At 45.2% G+C, this 20596-nt stretch overlaps 2 protein-coding genes across 2 annotated transcripts in view; one reads left to right on the plus strand and one right to left on the minus strand.

Annotated features, from left to right (window-relative positions):
* Pcnx2 (pecanex 2) overlaps window positions 1-20596 on the plus strand; it is a 205321-nt gene that overhangs the window by 169426 nt on the left and 15299 nt on the right. The window contains exons 27-29 of the mRNA XM_010622007.3: window positions 6968-7221; window positions 14784-15017; window positions 16395-16507. Coding sequence (XP_010620309.1) covers window positions 6968-7221; window positions 14784-15017; window positions 16395-16507 — 601 coding nt within the window. The remainder of the gene's footprint in view (window positions 1-6967; window positions 7222-14783; window positions 15018-16394; window positions 16508-20596) is intronic.
* Ntpcr (nucleoside-triphosphatase, cancer-related) overlaps window positions 20148-20596 on the minus strand; it is a 45039-nt gene continuing 44590 nt past the window's right edge. Inside the window, exon 5 of the mRNA XM_019207177.2 lies at window positions 20148-20223. The gene's annotated coding sequence lies outside the window, so the exon portion shown is untranslated. The remainder of the gene's footprint in view (window positions 20224-20596) is intronic.

Genomic DNA, 20596 nt, shown 5'->3' on the forward strand with positions numbered 1-20596 from the left:
AGCCATGCAGAACTGAGCTCCTTCTGCAGCTCACGGACTCAGTCCTGTCCCTTGTTTTAGTTCTGCTTTGTGACCTCACATCACTGTACACTTGGCAATTGTTTCTCCAAATTTAGATTGGATTAATTTAAAGAAGATGATTATCAAGGAGTTGTTTAATGATTGTGAGGTAAGAAGTGTCCCAGCACAGCTGTGTGGGATTGTACAAGGATAGCATGTGGCCCCTGTAGGGGAGAGGAGGCAGCTGTTGGTTGTCATAGATAGTCTCGGGAAGAGGCTCCTGCCCTGGTGGTTTCAAGAATCCACAGTCTCTAGAAAGGATCTTTTCTTCTGCAAGAAAGCTCAGTCTTCAGAATCAGAATGAAACCACCATAATCATAGGTTGTTCTTTAATGTACTCTGATGAGTAAATAACACCATTCTTGCCTTCCTCTGGAGACTCACTGATGAGGAATTCTAGATTTAAAAAATGAAATAAAAATTTTAAGCACACTGTTTTATAATTAAATGAATAGAAATGTGAATCTTTAAAGACATTGCAATCCTTTTTTTTTTTTTTTTTTTCTGTGGTACCAGGGATTGAGCTCAGGACCTTGTACTTGCGAGGCAGGCACAGTATCACTAAGCTAAATCCCTAGCCCAAGACATTGCAGTCTTTATAGAATTTTATTCCTATTGGACAATCCTAAGGCAAATTGAGGCTCTTTGAAATATAGTTTTTTATTTTTAAATATTTTATTTCATTTTGATTAATATGCATTAATTGTACACATTAATGGGGTTCAGGGTGATATTTCAACACACGCATATAGTGTACACTGATCCAATCCAGGCTTCCTTTATGAACCTGCTTCCCCAAACCCTACTAATCCCTAGTGATCACAATTCTATATTCAAGTCAGTGGCTTCTAGTTTCAGTGCATGAGAAAGAACATACCATGTGTGTGTTTATGGTTCTCACTTATTTCACTCAATGTAATATCCTCCAGTTCAAACCATTTTTCTGCAAATGACAGAATTTCATTCTTCTTTATGGCTGAATAATACTTTATTATACACATATTCCATATTTTCTTTATTTTTTTTCCTCATTGAGTTTATTGCTGCATTTTAGGTATACAGTACAGTTACATTCATCGTTGGGGTCTTGTACCTTTACATGACAGGTCTTGGTTCTCATTTTTCCCTTTATCCCTGCTCTCCCTTCACCCCCTACTCCCTTTCCTACATATTTTCTTTACTTATTCACCTCTTGATGTGAAACTAAGCTAATTCCACATCAACTATGTTGAATAGTGCTGTAGAAACATGGACGTGCAGATATTTCTGTGTGCTTTATTAGAGGAACAAATAGATATAGATATTGTTATGCTTTGTGTTGAGATGTACCCCCAAAGCCTCCTGGGGTGGGGCTTTTTCAGAAGCGGCTGAATCTAGAGGGGGGGGGAGAGTGTGTGTGTGTGTGTGTGTGTGTGTGAGATGCTGGGACTAAGGGTGTGTGGTTATTAAATCAGTCTACTAATTGATTTGGCACTGCCCTAATCCAAGTAGCCTAGATAGAATATAAAAAGGGGGGAAACAAGTTACTAAGATCCCTTGTTGCTTTGCCACCTTGTGTACACTATGAACTTTTCTCCTCTGTGATGCCTCTCTGCCATGCACCACTGTGCCTTGGAGCCAGCCAACTATGTGCTGAAACCTTTACAAACTGTGAGCTAAGTAAACCTTTCCCCCTTTAACTTTGGGTGTCAGATATTTTGTCTCAGCAATGAGAGAAAAGTAATTAACACAGATACAAATATAGATATAGATATAGATATATCATTATTGAAAGGATTTAGTAGGTAGACTTACAGTGGCCACCTGTGGAATTGGGTGGAAGAATGTAAAATGGTCATCTGCATGCTGGGGGACAAAGGATCCAGGTAAAGATCAAAGGCCTGATGCCCACTGCAGAGTCTGGTACCAGTCTGTGTGGGAGAGCTGAAGGATTCTGTTGGAAGGCAGAAGAGGGCACTGGAGGCAAATGTCCACAGGCAGTTGTGAAGACTGAAACTCCAGCAAAGAAGAAAAGGGGAAGACTTCCTTCTTTCTAGGCTGCAAACCTACTAGTTAGCGCCGTCCATGCCAGGGTGGATCTTCTCTCCTCAGGTTGGGCCTACGTGTGAATCCCTCAGAGTCACACTCAGAGCTTCACTAATATGCTAGGTGGTTTTTACCCAAGTCAGGTTGACACATCACATATGGTGACTTCTTTTCTTTGGGGTATACATCTAGAAGAGAGATAGCTGAGTCATACAGTAAATACGTACTTAGTTGTTTTAGGACCCTTCGTACTATTCCCCAAATGGTTGCATTGATTTACATTCCCAGCAGTACTTGAGGATTCCTTCTTTGTCCACATCCTCACCAGCATTTGTTATTTTCGGTTGTTTTGTTTTGTTTTTTGATAATAGCGATTCTGACTGGGATGAAATGATGTTTCATTTCAGTTTTGATTTGCATTTCCCTGATGGCTAATGATCACTGAGAAACTTTTTATGTATTTGTTGCCCATGTAAATTTTATATTTTGATAAATATCCAGATTGTTTGCCTTTTTAAATTGGATTATGTGGGGGTTTTTTTTAGAGGCTTTTTGAGTCCCTTATGCAGTCTGGATGGCTAGTTATCTTTTATCAGATGAATAGTTGGCAGTATTTCCCCCTATTCTAGAGGTTGTCTCTGTCATTTCCTTGATGTGCAGAAACTTTTTTGAGAGTGTCTGTAGTTGTGCTGTCATGGTGGCTCATTTACTGTTTGTGGTCCTTGTCACTTTGGCAAAGAGCTAAAAGTCACACGGTGCCAGATCCGGTGAATAAGGTAAATGAGGACACACTGTGATGCTTTTATATGCTTGCGTTTCCATTGCATGGCTTTGAGCAACAGCTTTTATTGTGCTTTTGATCACACCTCAAATAGACATTTACAAGAGAAGTCTTCCAGAACTGCTTTAGAAAGCGGAAAGAACCAGGAGATAAACATGATCAGAGTGAAGGGCACTATTCTGAGGGGAATGAATGGCAATGTAAAGACTTTAAAGTTTGAAGATTCGCTAATATTTTCCCCACCCCTTGGGTCACCCCTTGCATGGACTTTTTTTTTTTTTGTACCAGGGATATTTTTAACTGCATTAATTCTTCCAAACCTGTGTGTGTGTGTGAATTTGTTTTCTCCAGTGTTTTGTAATTTTCTTTTTTTTGTCGGGTACTGGGGATCAAACTCATGATTTTGCACTTGAGAGGCAGGTGGCAGAACCACTAAGCTAAATCTCTAGCCCTGTTTTGTAATTTTCATTGTAGAAACCTTTTACTTTCTTGGTTAAAATTATTTCTGCATATTTTATTTTATTCATGGCTATTATGAATGACTTTGCTTCCATAGCAAATTTTTTATTGATACATGAAAATACTTCTGATTTTTGTGAGTTAATATTGTATCCTGAAAATGTGTTAAATTTTTAACAGTTCTAGTAGTCTTTTGATGTAAACTTCAGCTTTTCTACATAGAGAATCATATCATCTGAAAACAGGGATACTTTGACTTCCTCTCTTCCTGTTTGTAAGATTTTTAATTTTTCTCAATTATCTAAAATTTCCAGTACTATATTGGGTATGAGCAGGGAGAGTAGATACCCTTGTCTTATTCCAGAACTTAGAGGAAACACATTCAGCTTCTCTCCACTCAGTGTGATATTAGCTGTCAGTTTGTCACATACACAGACTTGGTAAAATTATTACAGTAATTGTTTCTTCTCAAAAATTACATCTGGTGAGAGCTAACAAATATAAGAGTATCCTCCCTGGGTATATGGTTGGGTCAGAGGACCTGAATGTTCTTTTAATCCCATATCCTGAAACTCTGTCCCAGGGAATTAATGTCAGGAAGAGTAGGAGCTGGTAAGCAGCCCACACCTTAGCTCCAGTCCCTATTCCTTGTCATCTGAAATGGGACTGTGGGTGTCTGTTTTCCCTGTTACTCATTTTCCTCCCTTAACCTTGGAGGCTGTGGGGGAAAGTACATCTTTTCTCTTTGTGCTTCCTTGGAACTTGAACATCATCTTATTGCCTGCTTCCTACAGACATGAGGTTTGCATCTCTCCTGCTCCCTTTGCCTCAGCCCTCCATGGTCCCTTCATAGATCTTGTCCCTGCAGAACTTTGCAGATGGTCATGGAAAGTGATCACCTGGGTTCTGAGCTAAGGAGGCACCTGCAATAGGTTCATTTGTTATGGGGGGATGTTGTTGGTTGCTTTTTCATTGCTAGACCATCCATTTGAGTGAACACTTTACCTCTCAGCTTTCCAGAGAAAACATCAGTCTCACCTTCATCTTGGCCAATTGTTAAAGCAGGTGTATCTGCACAGCCACCACAGGAAGTAGCTGCACTCTTGTGGTTGTCAAGAGGGCTACATTAAAAGCCACTACCACTCTGTACAACTGTTGTCAGAACTAGGGGTTTAAACATCATCTATTCCTCACAGTTCTAAAGGCCAGGGGGTCCAAGGTCAAGAACAAACAGCTTGGTGTCTGGTAAGAGCCCCACTTCCTGGTACATCCTCACATGGGAGGAGAGAGAGAGAGAGAAAGCAAGCTATCTTGTGTTTCTTTCTGTAAGAACACTAATCCCATTCTCAAGGATTTCGCCTTCATGACCAAATCAGCTCCCCAAAACCCTGCCTCCAATGCCATCATCTTGGAGAAGGCAGCAAGGTTCAACACTTGAATTCGAGGGAAAAACCTTCAGCCTACAATAAAATTGGACTGTTTTAAGGGTTTCCTGGAAGGCATGAAGTGTTCCCCATATCCAAGAGTTTCTAAAGTCTGCCCCTGCATGACACCAGTCACTGGTGGTTACTCATCATTTGCCATATGATTTTTTATTTCATTCTTACAAGGACCCATTTGTAGATGAGGAAATAAGCTTGGGCTAGTTAAATACTTTGAACAAAGCCAAGCAGCCAGAGCAAACTGCCTTTCCGTAAACCCCATAGATTAACTATCGCCTCCCCTGAAATAACATTCTTCCATGTTGGCATTCAGATGACATCATATCTCCATAAAATTTTTAAACTAAGTTAAATATCTCATATCCACTGTCTTTTGTGCTACTCACTACCACCTCTTGTATTTTCTATCCTTTCTGATTTCACTCTGTTTCATTGAACTATTATCATTTTTATATCCACCTTTTCTACTATCCCTAAGCTACTTAGGATCTCTGGTGTCATCCATCTCTTTAAATTCTTCTTTTGTCTTTTTTCTCTTTGTGTTAAATAAGCATGCTTAAGATTCATCTGTCCTAAACAATATGCACACACTGTACCTCTAGCAGCAGTGGCCGTAGTTGGCCTGCTGTCCGTCCTGGCTTTGCCCATTCCTTCTCTTCTCTCTGAATCACAGGCCATGTGATATGCACTGTGGCTGTTGCCCCTGTGCTTCTGTCTCCCCACCACTAGCTCCCTACCTTCTTATTCCCACAGGGATGTCCATCTCCTGAGTGGACATCTGATTGCTAAATGGTTTTTCTTACAATGAACTCTGCCTCAAGACTTCCACTCATGAGTCGTGAGATACCCTCTGGAACTTCAGAGCCCATCTTCTCACAGTTCCCTGCAGAACTCTGCAGACGGTCATGGAAGGTGATCACCATTTCCGCCGAAGTCTTCTTTTCTGAAAACTCTCAACTTTTCAAGTCATTCTTCAGAGGTATAACTTTCCAAAATGCTGTAGGTTTCTTAATGTGTAATTAATAGTCTTTATAATCACACTCAAGTGACTACGAATCCACTTGTTAACAGAGAAAAGGTTTAGAAAGTGTAAGTGGGATCACCCGGCTGTATTTCCTCGCATACGTGATGAAGTGTCTAAGTGAAGGGTGCCAGCTGTACCCTGCCTTTTGTTTTGATGGTCTCTGTATTCAGGTTCTTCTGTATCAGGCTTTGGGTTCATATAATCAGTGCGATTAAGCTGGGTGTGGTTGTACACTACTGTAATCCCAGAACTCTGGGAGGCTTAGGAAGGAAGATCACAAGTTCATACTCAGCCTGGTTAGCTTAGTGAGTCCCTCTCTCAAAATAAAAAAGGACTGAGGATAAAGCTCAGTGTGAAGACCCTATGTTCAATTCCCAGTACCGTGAGAAAAAAAAATCAGTAAAATTATCAAAGTTTTTGCTAAATGCTTTACTATGTATTAATAAATTGTATGTATGGTTATGTTTTTTGCGGTGTGCAGGAGTTTTCCTTTCTTCTGTCCATCTTTGGTGTACTAGTTTCTGCCTATCAAGATCATTTTAGATCACAATTCTGCCTTCAAGGCTATAGCAATAACCTGCTGTCATGAGCATCTTCACTGTTTCCTGTTAAGCCTTCAATGAGAATGTTGAAGGAGGGATGGTGTCCATTTCCAAAGGCTGTTCACACCCACGGCCTTACCCTGCTTCTGGAGTGAAGGCCCTGGGATATACCCAGCTTGAGGGTCCCATCCTGATCCCACAGAGTCGGGTGCATGTGCTTCCAGCTTGGCAGCAACATCTCCTTCTGGGCCCCCACCCGATGGCGTGTCAGCGCAGGTGTGGTGCTCTCAGGCACCTCCACTTGCCACCTTCCCGTGAGCCTTCTGCCTGCTCAGTTAGGAGCAGGTCAGGCCTGTCAGCATCCTTCATTTCATCTTGTCTTTTATAACTACCTTGAGCACGAGCCATCAGAGTACAAGATGTGGGCAGCACATGAGAATCAGAATGATTGTGAATGAGTAGAAGGTGACGAGAGTTGTGACTGTTTGGGGGAACACTGTGAACTAAGAGTAAACACATGTCCTGATCCCTAGACTGTCTCGTGCATCAACCCCAGCCCCCCGGCCAGTGAAATCATTGCAAAGGACAGCTGTAGCACAACCTCTCTTCTAACTCTTCTGTTGTGCTTGGCCAGGAACCTACTGCCAGCAGAGGGAAGTGGAAGCCATCATGGAAGGCGATGAGGAAGACAGAGGCTGCTGCTGCTGCCAGCCTGGTCACCTGCCCCACCTGCTGTCCTGCAATGCTGCGTTTCACCTCCGCTGGCTCACCTGGGAGGTCACACGCACACAGTACATCCTGGAGGGCTACAGCATCATCGACAACAATGCAGCCACCATGTTGCAGGTGTTCGACCTCCGCAGGGTCCTCATCCGGTACTACATCAAGGTACCACTGTGCTCCCATTGTCTGAGGAATCATTCTGGATGGCCAAGGGCAGGTCCTGAAGAGCTTTGCAGAAAGCTGGGTGCTAGAATTTCTCCCAGCTTCTGAATTGGAGATCCAGCTGGATTTGGGAACTAGTGTTCCTGTGAAAAACCCGACAGGGCTTTTGTGTTAGCCTCAGGCATGTGTCCTGCCTTGTGTTCCCAAGCCCGGCACAGCAAGCGGCCTGTATTCACTTCCACCCAATATAAGGTACTATTACTGACAGTGATGATAAAGTTACGATAAACATCATAGGAATTTCACAAGACTCAATGTTTCAGTTAAACTGCATCACATTAGATGCCCTACAAATTGTCCACTTTAGAACTAGAATAATTGTTTAAACTGATGACAAAAACTAAAAAATATAGCTAAATAATCTGGTGAAGATTAGTTCTGATGGCCTTTTTTCCTCCTGTGTGCAGAGACTAATCACATCTTGTCTCAGTTGCTCAGAAAATGTGCTGTTTGGAGTGTGGCACCAGCCTTCAGTTCAGAGAGCTGGTTGGGACTGAGGTGTTCTCTGAAGGGGAAGGGCGGTGAGGGCAATGTGCTGAGTCTTCACGGTGGGTGGACATGCATGGTGAGAGTCCTGGGTGAGCCACAGACAGCTCCACATCTTAATGAGGGTCCAAAGGAAGAAGAAGCACGTCCCTTGGAGACCACAAAACTGCTTTCCAGCTGAGGGGGTACGGGGGGTGTTGCAGAGATGAGGAAATACAGAATAAGAAGGGAATGAGAGGACCTGATGTTTCAGCCAGACACAAAGCTGGAGATTTGAAAGTGTGGAATAGCTGCTCCCAATGTCTGCTGTTGTCACTCAACTTCACTGGAGCTGGGAGAGTAAACTGTGGAGGTCAGAAAGGTCAAAGCTCTTCTTTACTGAACCCTGAGTTCTTTCACGACCCTGTTCTACAGCAGAGGATTTGCAAAGGACTTAACCGTCAATATGCTTTTCCACACTAGAGTGTGTGCTGGTGAGGTGAGAGTTGTGTATCCAAATTTCACACAGAACTATGAGCATCCTGTTCAGTCTTACATAAATTGGGAGATTGTGACCACTGGCCTTCTGACTCCTTGGCAGGTTCACCAGGTCCTCAGAAACAAGAATACAAAAAGTTTTCATGCACAGTATCTACCCTAGGCAGACTCAGGTCACCCACTGGTGTTATACTTAGCAGCAGCCATGAAATGTCAGAGGCTCACACACGCATCAGAAGTTTATTTCTCTCACACACAGGGGCTAGGCTAGGACTCATGAGGTTCTCAGCAATCCCCAGTCTTGCCAGTGCCCACCTCCACCTTTTAGGTGTACCCCTCATTACATATTCTCAAGACTTTAGTCCCAAGCTTAAAAGGATGAAGTGTTACTGGATACTTGAGGCCTAAAAATTTTCCAAGTTCTTAGTATTCTGACCAAAGAATTGAACAGGACACACAGAGAAAGTGGAAGCAGCATAGGTTTATTAAAATGAAAATACTCCACAGGATGGAAGTGGACCAGTACGAGAAAGCTCATGGCCCAAAAGAAGGCAGGTACTAGTGCCTACATGTGGTTTCAGCAAGGACAGGGCGACTTTTTGAACTGATACCGGGAGTTTTTATCAGTCAGGACCAAGTTTCCTTTCTGTTGGAGGTGGGAGGAGTTTTTGTCCTTATATGAACTTTTGTGAAACTGTTACGGTTCCCAAAGCCCATTGGGGGTTAAAACCAAAATGCAAATGGGATTATGGTTAATTTGGGGTTACTTAGCCCATTCATCCCCTAGTTTTTTACCATGAGTGACCCAGTTGTTAGAACTGGATGCCCGCTATGGTCTTGGAAAGCTATCTTGCCCCACCCTCCAAGCACATAGTGCGCACATCCCCTTGTCTTTAGCAGGTGGTTAGGAAACTAATTAGAACTGGACATTGTGCGCCATTTTGGAAAGCTGGCCACCTCGTTGACCCTCTGCCTCTCTGCTCCCATCCCACAGACTTTGTCCTCCTGCCTCAGAGGCAAGAACAGGGAGAATGAAGCCCAAGGGCGCAGGCCAGCTGCCTTAAGAGGCAGTTCCTGGAAGCTGCCACAGGGTGCCCCTGCTGTGTCCTGTTGCTAAAATGTCTTGTTTTGTTTGTTTTTGTTTTTGGTTCCAGGGGTTGAACTTGGGACTTTGTGCTTGAGAGGCAGGCAACAGAACCACTGAGCAAAATCCCCGGCCCACTAAAATATTGTCTTATGCCAGCCAGGAGAGGTCCGGAAAGTGTATTTGAGCCTTATGTTTATAGAAAAAGAAGGAAACAAGTAACAAGTGGCTATAGTCCTCTCTGTCATTTTCTATCAAGGAGAGACTTGTCCCTTGTGAATCTTCTTCAGTCCTCATGAGGCAGAAAGGCGAGGTGGGTACAGGAAGGACTGGATCCAGGTGCTGATTGGTCAAGGGGACTTGTGGGCTCATGAAGCAAATGGCTAAGAAGGGGCAGCTAGGTCAGCCGTGTGGCCTTGTAGGCCAGATGGAGTCTTGGAGTTGATTGTCTCTGTGCTGCTGAAGAATAAGGCTCTTTCACCTGCTCCACAGAGCCCTCCATTCCTGCTGCCACTGTTCTGGCTCCCCTGACCCCTCCTGCTCTGTGTGCATGCGGAGTGCACCTCCCTGGGCCACCCACCGCAGGGACCACTGTCTCCATCCCACGGCTGGTCACCAGCCTTGGCTCACACGGCAACCCTTCCTCCCAGCTTCCTGGGGGCCATTCCTGGCCATCCTCCCCTTCCTGTGCACCCCTACCCTCCCTCCTCCTCTTGGACCTTCCCAAGAGAGCAGCCACACCTCACCCATCTGTTTTTCCCAGAGCTCTGCCAGGGCACCACATAACAATGCACCCAAGGCAGGTCAGATGGTAAGAACAGAGGTTCTGGGCGACGTGGATGCTGAGGCCAGGCCGTGCAGTCTGGACAGCAGAAAGCCAGTTCCAGGCAAGGTTCTGAACAGCCTGTGCCAGACACAGGAGTGAAAGCAGGTTCAATACTGATCTTTGTCTCTAACTCTGGAGTGCCCCCAAATAACCTTTCAAGAGGCCAGACGTGGACAGCTCTGACCCCATACCACGAGGCCAGCAGGTCATGACAGGTGATAGAGAAGGGCTGCTCAGCTCTTCAAGAGACCAGGGGCTCCATGCCTCCCTCCCTTCCCTGGACTTGTGGCCTCTGCTCACCTGGCCCCTTTGCTAGCTCCTGAAATGTGTTTCCCAATCCCCGCGGGCTCTCTAAAATGACAGATTGAAATCTGACAAACTAAATGCAGGGTGCTGTGCAGATAGGGGAGGGCTGAGGGGGTTGCTGGGCTTGTGAGGAAATCAGGCTCCTCACTCTCCTAAGGAAAGGAAGTGAGGACAGGTTCCACCTGGGCAGGGAGAGGCATCGCACCTCTTTCTGAGCCAGGGAAGATCATGGCGCTGGGTCTTCCAGCAAGTGAGGTGACTGCAAAGTCCTACGTCCCACTCAGCGGGGCTGAGGCTGTGGGCCTGGGGTGTGCCCAAGAATTTATAGCCTCTCTGTAAGCTTTCTGAGTGGTTTGATACCTTTCTGGGCTGGGGAACCACTTCAGGCCTGTGCGCGCAGATTAATGCCAAGTCAGGCCCTGCTTTGCTCCTGGCGGCCTTATCAGGCCTTTGGACACAACACTTAGGACCCTTCCCCCCTTCCGGTGCAGAATGCGCCCTCCTCCCCAGTATTAGGGTTAAAGGAAACTGCAGGAGGCTGACTGGGTAATGGAGCAGAAGCAGCAGCATTGGGATGAAAATAAATGAATTCTTTGTTTTTGGTCTGAGTTGCTTGGTGTGCAAACCTGCTTCTTCATGGCTTAGAATTACTTCAGGTTTCAAGAGTCTGTTCTCATTCTTTTTATGATTTTCCTATTGCATAGGCAAATTGAAATGGAAAAAAAAACTTTGAAATGATTTCTTTACATTGAGATTTTTAAAAATTATTTTAATAAATTAGGTCTCTTTTCCCACCTTCTATGAATATATTTGAAGTGATTTCCTTCCTGATGACTGGACCTTTTCCCTTGTGTGTCCTCCGTCTCTCAATTTATTAGTGCTTGAAACCGTCCTAGAATTAAGAACTCAGCTTTCTGCGAGGCCTGGCCTGCATGTGGCTGCCACTGTGCACAGTGTGGTGTGAAACCCACCCTGCTGGTCCCCCAGGACTCCCCGCCCAGATTCAGGCGTCTGGTGGGAGACCCTGGTCTGCAGTCACAGTGCAGTCACAGCCAGGGACTGGCTGCAGGACACAGGCACTGTGAGTTCCTTCTAGGGACTCTTCTAACACAGACTAGGTTCGTGCAGTCGTTCATTGTCACCCTTGGCTTAGGCTGCTCTCCGCTTCATCCTGATAGATGCTGATGGGTTTACTGATGATGTCTCCATGGCAGAATTTCTGCCTAGGAAAAATGGAGATGGAGACGCAACTGATCATATTTTGTAAGTGATGTTGCAGACCTCAAGGAGGGTGTGTTTGCCTCTGGGATTTAAAGTCTAGATTAACTATTCTGACTTCCTTGTGGAGCCAATTCCCACCCCCTACACCCCCAGAGAGGAATGAAATAGCAAACTTTGATTTAAAAAAAAAATTTTTTTTTGTTTATTATTCTTACCTAGTACAAGATTAGGACATATTGGGAAAAACTACCCAGATGTTCGCTAGAGCCAGATGTGCAGAGGCCAAAACTGTTTTCTCTCTGTACTGCTCAGTGGAGAGCCTGCGCCTGTGGCTGCAGTGCAGAGCCTGGACAGCACCGTCATTGTCCGCTGTTCACAGGGAATTCCTTCCGAGGCCCTCTGTGGATGACTGAAACCCTATATACACATATACCTGTGATAGAGTTTAATTTATAAATGCACAATGAGATAAAACAATGGCAACTCATAATGAAACCGAACAATTATAACAACGTGCTCTAATAAAGTTGTGTGAATATGCTCTTTCGCCCTGTCTCTCTCAAATTCTGTCATTGTCCTTAGTAATCTCAGTATGTCACTTTCTTCTCTTACGTAAAGAACTTTGACCTTTTCACTTAAAGGAGGAACTTTATGGCTTTTCTTTGCCACACACCAGTTGCCAGCATCAATCTCACTCTTTTGGAGTCATTATTAGGTAAAATAAGTGTCACTTGAACAGAAGCCCCGTGGTGTCCACTGTGGTCAGTCTGATAACTGAATTTTCTAGGCTGGGACAATTAGGGGTGAGAGATGCAGCATGATTCCACTGGACAGGGGTGATTCACATTCCAAGAACAGGATGACACATGATTTTATCATGCTGCTAATGTTGCTAATCATAACAGCAGCGTGTAATTTAAAACTTATGTATGAATGTTCATTTCTGGAATTTTCTATTTACTATAATGTGAAGTTGGCTTGGGGGAAACCACTGTACTCTCTTTTCCTTGTAACTTTGGGCCAACTGCTTAAACTGTCCACCTTGTAGGAGCTTTAAGTCCTCCATCCAACAAGTAAATAAGAGAAAAGTTTCTAAATTCAAAGTATGTGCTTTTGAATATAAAATGTGCACAGCTGTCTCCCGTCCCCTGCTGCTACCCTTGTCCCTCACCTTCTGCTTCAGCCTCTCCTGTGCTGCTGCTGCGGCTGCTGCTACCCTGCCTGCTCCCTGACCCCACGCTCGGCCCGCTTTCTGGGCAGGTAAGTCACACCTGTCCACCCTGTGACCATTTCTGATGTTTCTTGCCCATGTACCCTGCACCCAGCCATGTAGAATCCTTCATGTGCACAATGTCACTTCAGATTTCAGGACAGCGGTGAGCAGTGGGTCTCACCAGCACGTCTGCCTGTCCCTCCAAATTTCAGCTGCCTTTACTTCTGCCTGCAGCCCTCCTGCTCTGCCTCTGCCTCACAGCAAAGGGATTTCTCAGACTGGGGCACAAGTGTAGAGAACACCTAGGCTACTAAATTCCAGTATTTGTCTACAGACTCCATTTCCTCACTTTGTGGGTGGTGAGATTATGGAGCCTAATAGAAATTATGCTTCAAAGAAGGCAGACCATCTTCCAGGAACCACAGATAAGCCTGCCCCAAGTCCAGACAGCCCTCAGTCCTGACAGAGGCTGAATTGGGCATTTGAGGTTGTTTAGCCACTTGCATGGCTGCCCAGTCACCTGCTCAGCCTCCTGGAGGAACTTGAAGTCAGACATCTGAGCTCCCTGCGATCTGTGCCCTTGGGTGTCATTTCCCAGCCAGAGTGAGGGAGGTGTAGGAGAGGAAGGCAGGAGTCTTCCTAGAGAGGCGCTTCTGTGGCTACTGCTTGGGGCCTTTGTCTCCAGCACCACCACCCACATGTCATTACTTCCCGGTTCTCACTTGGAAAGAGTATGTTTGATAACAGAGAAGGACTCCCTGTCTGGTTCTCTTTGCAACCACTGTGCCCCTTGTGCCTCATGATTTCCAGATGAGATGTGCAGCCATCTCCCAGAATCCTCTTGGCATCGACAGCCTTGGGCACCATTTCCATTGTTCTGTTGTCATGAAAATCTAGCAACTGTCAGATGTGACTCCTCCACAGCACACCTCTGTCTGTTGCCTGTGTGTCCATATCAGGCCTGAATTTTAATTTTTTCTGTCACAGTTTTACTTCCTCAGGTTAAGCAGCCTTTTTGAGGGATGAATTCATTCAAAAACTACAAGAGGACTTTCAAGAAGGCTGAGGCTCAAAAGAGTAAAGCCTGTAGGTGGCGTTTTCCATAAGTGGGACCTATAAGTACAGTGTTGGAATGAGGGAAAACATGAGCTATTTCTTTCCTTTTTCTTCTTTTTTAGCACTGGGGATTGAACCCAGGGCCTTTGCACTGAGCTACATCCCCAGCCCTTTTTTTATTTTTTATTTTAAGCTGCCAGATTGCCCAGGCTGGGCTCAAATTTACAGCCCTCCTGCTTCATTCTCTCAGAGTGCTGGGATTACAGGTGTGTGCCATCATTCCCACCTTATGTGGGCTATTTGTAAACATGCCACAGGTGTGTACTTCCTGGGCATCAGGTCGAAGAATATACTTGTGTTACTACAGCTGTACAGCATCACAACTTTTCACAAGCACTAGGTTTTTTCAGTGCATGGAGCACTCCAGCCAGGCCTTGGGAGAGGGTTGACCATTTCCTTTCCTCATGATTGGCCTCACCTGGGATCCTCAGAGCCCCGCAGGGCCCTGGCAAATGGTGTTTCTTGCATGTCTCTCGGAGGTCAGGGCTGCTGTAGCTCCTTCTCATCACTTATATCCTGTCAGGAGCTTCTGTTCACATTCAGTTTTCACTTTTTCCTACAATGGCCCTTGATAGAGGACATTTTGGAAAGTCTTAGGTTGATTGCAAGCATCAAACCCAGCAGAAGTGCAATTGGTCCCCCATATAGGATTCGTCTCATGCTGACCTGAGTGAGATTGATTTACTTCCCGATATCTAATAAATAAACGAATAAAACCAAGTTGCCTGTCTTTGAAATGGCTCTAAGAGCGCATAATCTCACATTCTCTTCTGCAGAGTATAATATACTACATGGTGACGTCTCCCAAGCTCCTCTCCTGGGTCAAAAATGAGTCACTTCTGAAGTCCCTGCAGCCCTTTGCCAAGTGGCATCACATTGAATGTGACCTTGCAATGTTCAACATCAACATCGATGATGACTATGTCCCATGTCTGCAGGGGATAACCCGAGCCAGCTACTGCAACGTCTACCTGGAGTGGATTCAGTACTGTGCGGGGAAGAGGCAAGAGGTAGGGGCAGAAGGGGCAGCTGGGGCTGCAACATTGAGCACAAATATAAAAACAAAGGAGTGTTAAGTGTCCATCTCTTCCTATACTCCAGGGTAGGATATATGAAATAGGAGAGAGAAAAAGTATCTAGATAAACGTTTAACAGTTGAGCAATAATTAGTGGAAAAATTAATATAGTTTTTTTCCAAAGGAAGGATCTATAAAGGTAAAACTGTGCACAGTTTTAAGCATTAGGACACTGGAAAGCTCTATCAAAAATCATGTTTTGAGACTGCTGGACCGAAATTTTCATGCTTGGGTTGGAAAGACTTGCTGAGACATTGAATCATGTGTACGCCAAGTCTGTTTATGTTAAATGGTCCAGGTTCCTTCTGTAGGTGTTATTTCCTGTGCCAGTTTTGTCCCCATGCAGAGGACACCTCTGGAGGTAGACCTGATCTTAGAAATGGAACCAAGAACAATGGCACTTCCCAAGGGAAGAGAGGAGGCAGAGAAGGAGATGGAGGAAAGCACAGGTGGGAACTCAGCTCACTGTGCCTCCTGGGATGTGAAAAGCTGAGCCCTTGCATGTTGCTGGAGAAAATGGGTCCGAGCTAGAAGCAGCTTCCTCAGCAGCCAGTGAAATGCATTGTTTGGGGTGTCAGCAGAACTGCACACAAACCCAGGCCCTGGACTACTTGTGCATGATTGAAAACAGGTAGCAGCAAAGCACATGGCAGAACCTGCTGTCTCCAGACAACCAGAAGGGATGTGCAGAGACCCTTAGCCCAGGCGGTGCCTCTTTAGGTGGTGAAGCCAGGCACAAGTGTCCATTGATACAGTGGGCTGTCCAATGATGATTTCATTCTCCAGTGTTGGTTCATGAAATTGTTTTCCTTGCAAAAGATACTTTCACTTGAAATTTCTTCTGCATCCCCCTTTTTAGTTGATTGTACCCTTTTAACTTAGCTGTTGATTGTAAGTTTACGATCAATCCAAAGCCCCCGCCCTCATGGGGAGAAGAGAAGGCCCTCATGTGCCCTGGAATCTTAAGCTTTGCCTTTTCCTGCAGGACAGTGCCGAGATGGGGATCCTTTGGCTGTGAGCCTGACATCTTCATGACCTGAAGAACCATATTTGAAATCTCAGAATTAGTTCATCAGCCACATCTAAGCTCCTTTTCTCTCAAAGCACTTTTCCCACTTCCTCCCCTGTTAACCACATGCCCAACCACATGAGAAACTGCTTCCAGAAGCAGAGCTTCCATACATGGGCCATTTCAGAAGAGACTGGATGACCACAGTGGCCCCTAACAAGCCTCCCCTAGCTCCATCCTTGTGATGCTGTATCAGTATACAGTGAACCTAGGAAGCTGAGCTCGTATCCTTGCTCTTTCAGCCTTCAAAGACCCTGGACAGTGATGAAGACTCTGCTTTGGTGACTCTGTCTTTTGCCCTGTGCATCCTTGGGAGGAGAGCTCTGGGGACTGCAGCACACAATATGGCCATGAGGTACCTGGGGGCAGGGGGACTTCTCAAAGTGCTCAGACACCCGTTATTTACATCCAGGCAGATTTTGTCATTGTGTTTTTAAAGCTGAGTTGCTTAGACTTCTTTCACATACTCTACTTCTTTCCACAGTAAATCTGGTTGAGTTTGCAAGAAGACACATTTGATCACTATGATTTTTAGGCGTATTAGATTGGGAAATATCATCAGTCTAGGTAATGGAGACCCAGAAATTCTGGGTCCAGGGATTTCCATAACATAAAGGTCTTTGAGGATTTGTGGAGAAGGGGGAAGGGAATCACAAGAATGACATGCCTGGCCTACTACACAGCAAAATCGATGCTCAACAAATATTAGTTCCCTGTTTTTTCTCATGAAAGAAAACCCTCCCCTTTGTGCCCTGGGCTGGACCCTCCTTTGCTTTGTCCCTGTGGACTTTAGAAAGGTTGATGCTCCCTCTCTTTGTGCAGATCTCCCTACTCTATGCAGACATAGCCTAATCTCTTAAAGAAAGAAAACAAACCTAAACTCTCTCCTGGACCTTGTCATCCATCACCCAGGCAGTATCCTTCAAAAGGTGGAGCTCATGATCCGTTGTCCCCTAGCTGCTGCCTGCTGCTCCCATAGCTCCAGCCCCGGTGTGCCGGCCACTTCATCCATTGCCTTCATGTCACCCAAATCATTGGCTGTTATACCAACATATTTGAGGTTTAGCACTTTAGACCAGCAGGCTAAACTCTGCTTGGCCATTGGAGTCACCTCGATGGCTGGTCCTCACCCCATTCTGTACATGAGATCTCCTGAGGGACCTTGCTGCATCCTGATGCCCAGGCCTTCCCTCAGACTGGGCCAGTTCCTCCAGAAGCTTTGTGCATCAGACATTGCATTGTAATATTTTCAAGCTCCCATATGGCTTCTGTACACAACCAAGGTTGAGACCCATATAGAACTAAGGAGTTTAAAAAAGAAAAGGGCCCCGTATGCCCTCCTCTCCCAGTTTCTCCTTTACCTGGGCTTTCTGAAGTATTTCTGTATTACAGGGCTGATATGGTCCTCTGCAGAAGAGGCTCTTTTGATATTCTATTCAAGTGAGTTTTGCTAGTAGGTTGATGATAAGCTTGTCAAAGGCAAAACCTGTCTGCTTGCTTGAAGGCCCCAGGTAAGCAGTTCCAGAGAGATTTGTTGGGATTGTGTTTCCATGTCTTTCCTACGGTGGGCGCTATGGGCCATCACTGCTGCTCAACCATGAGTTGTGAGAGTGAGCACTTTTAACATCTGTCTGGAGCCTTAGCTTGGTCACAAGGAGGAAAGACAAGAACTGAGAGTAGTTAGATTTGTGACACTAGCTGTGCTTTCAACTCCCATGTTTGGGGGTGGTTTTCTTCCTATCTGAGAGATGCCAAATGCCTGACCCTTAACATTTGTAAGCAAATGCTGTGGGGTGGCATGAACTGGCCTCCTGCCTCTCCTTTTTCTCTTATTTGGCTCAGCCTCAGCCTGGACCCAGGCTATCCCTGTGGCCATCTGGAACTACTTTGATGTTGTTGAGAGTCTATTAGAACATTCACTCGATGACTTCAGGAAACAGTAGGAGGTGGCCCCTGGGAAAGCGTATTAATCCAAAAGGACAATGTCTGTGAAGGCCCTCCTAGAATCTTGCACTTGAAACCACAAAATGAGATTTCAGATATCCATAGTAGCTGAGGACCTGGTTAAAACAATACAACAAAGTCTTTGATCAATTATTAATTGTTTTATGAATTTCAAATTTTCATACAAACAGCAAATATTTTTCAGATCCTGTGTGTTACATTTTCAAATACTTCTTCAATCCAGTCCTTATGCACTGCATTGGGATATCTCTGACCCAGCCCTTCTTGCTTGGTCTGCTTTCTGTCTTTGTGCTTGAAGAAGCACTGCTTCTCAGATGCTTTTGCAATTTGGTTTTGATGGGCTTTTCTTTGTTTCAAGTAGTTTCAGTGTCAACTCTGCTTGTTGGTGTAGTGGAGACTGCTCTACCCAGGACCCTCCCTCATCCTCATAGTCCCCAGAGTCCTACCTTCAAACCTCCTCTGATCCAAGCACCACTTCGGTAGCCTCCCTCTTCCTCTTGCAGGACCCTCATGGTCACATAGGGCTCACCTGGGCCACTCCCTCACTCCTCAGTTTAACCATAGCCAAAGAACCCAGGGTATAAGACATGGACATCTGGCCCGGCACATCCTTCCTTTATCTAGACATGAATGAAAAGACGTCTAATATTTTAGCAGTAAAAATGAAGCTTAGTTCAGGTTTCTGTTGTCCATTTTTATCAAGTTGTGAGCTTTTATCTCTTCCTATCCTTCATTAGAAAAGGGTGTTGATTGCTTTTAGAATTTGGGGGCCTATGTTCAGATGATATTCTCCTATAATTTGTTGATACAGTGAGTTGTTAGAGTAATACATTTTTATCATGTGGAAACATCTTCACAATTCTGAGATAAACTGTACTTGACGTGATGTATTGTTCTTTTTACACAATGATGGACTCAGTTTGCTAATGTTTTACTTACTATAATTATATCCACATTCAAAGAGAGGCTCATGATCTGGGTGTGTGCACGTGTGTGTGTATGTGAACACGTGTGAACTCTTATGTGAACTCTACCCTTGTACAATTTTTAAATCAGGAGAGTGCCTCAGGTGTGCTTTATGAGATCCAGCAAATCATTTCCCCATATTCCATGTTAGAGTCCAGGTGACTTCTGAGCGCTGATCACCTCTGCCCCCTTAGTTCTTACATAGCACCTGGCATACATCACAAACTGCTTCCCTTGACTGATTTGTTGGGGAAATATTTTGATTTTGCAAAAGTAACAAAGCTTTAATGGACAGTCTCCAAGAAGGAAAAATATGTGCATGTGAAACTAGAGAGAAAGAGTAAGTAAACAGTCATCTCAGAAAATGTGCTGAATGCAGTGGTAAAAGTGTAGTTAGATAACATGTCTTAAAATAAAGTGTTGACATGTTATAGTGATGCAGCGTATGGATGTATAAGCAAACACTGATACTTTTAAGCCTGAGGTCTGGGATGTATTTTCTGTGAAGGACTGCTCTCTCCTACCTGGTACCTATCCTTGCTTGTTGCTTGTGGCTGTGTTCTGTGCTGACTTGTGTTAAGAAAAGCTGCCAAGGATGCCTGCTGTGTGCAGCCCATTGTGGCCTAAGCTCAGGGACACTTTGCCCTCTGGAGTGGCACTTTACCCATGGGGGTGGTTGTCACCATGCACCTTTAGTGCCCAGGGCCCTCGGGCATAGCTAGAGTGTCTCTCAGGTTGCAAGGCCAGAACAAGATGACTGCCGGACGCGGGACGAACTCAGAAGTGCCGCCACCCCTCCCCACACTTACCAGTGTCCTCAAGCCACATCTGTGCACTCAGTCCCCTCAAGCAGAGATGCTTTGCAGGCCCTCACCAAGCCTTTCAATACCCTTGGGTGTGCTGAACATGGAGACAAATAGGTGATGAAAGGACAGGGGACCAGTGTCAGAGCCAAGCTGGGGTCAGGCTGCATCCCTCTGCTCTGCTGGGGCATATGCTGTCTCCCAGTGTGGTGCCTGCTGTGAAGGAACCCAGGTGCCATAGAGCTACGTGAGGGATGACAGGGCTTCTTCCAGAGTGTTCTGCAGTGGGTAGGACAGCCAGGATGCAATGTGGTATCTTGGTGTTGGAGCCACTTCCCTGCACAGAGAAAACACAAAGGCAACGTTGACATCTGTCCAGGGAGGGCAGGCACACAGTGCATGCATCGCTTCAGACATGAGGACGTTGCTGGAGGCCGGTGGGAGGTGGTGGTGGTGTGTGTGGGAGGGGCCCTGGCACTTCACTGTGGCAGGTGCTCTGCAGCCTTGAAGGACCCACTGCTGAAAGGAGATGCTTCAGGAAAATAGCACAGTCACGGATTTGCTCCCAAGCTTCTTCATTGTAATGTGAAATTCTGAGTATTGTTTTCTCCCATCAGACCTGATTTTTTTCTCTGATTGTTTTCTGGACTATTTCTTCATATATGAAAAAAATTAATACAATAATAATAATATATCTTGTGAGATGGGGT

This window comes from Fukomys damarensis, unplaced genomic scaffold (genome assembly GCF_012274545.1).
Source record: "Fukomys damarensis isolate Sample0158 unplaced genomic scaffold, DMR_v1.0_HiC HiC_scaffold_10, whole genome shotgun sequence".
NCBI lineage: Eukaryota > Metazoa > Chordata > Mammalia > Rodentia > Bathyergidae > Fukomys > Fukomys damarensis.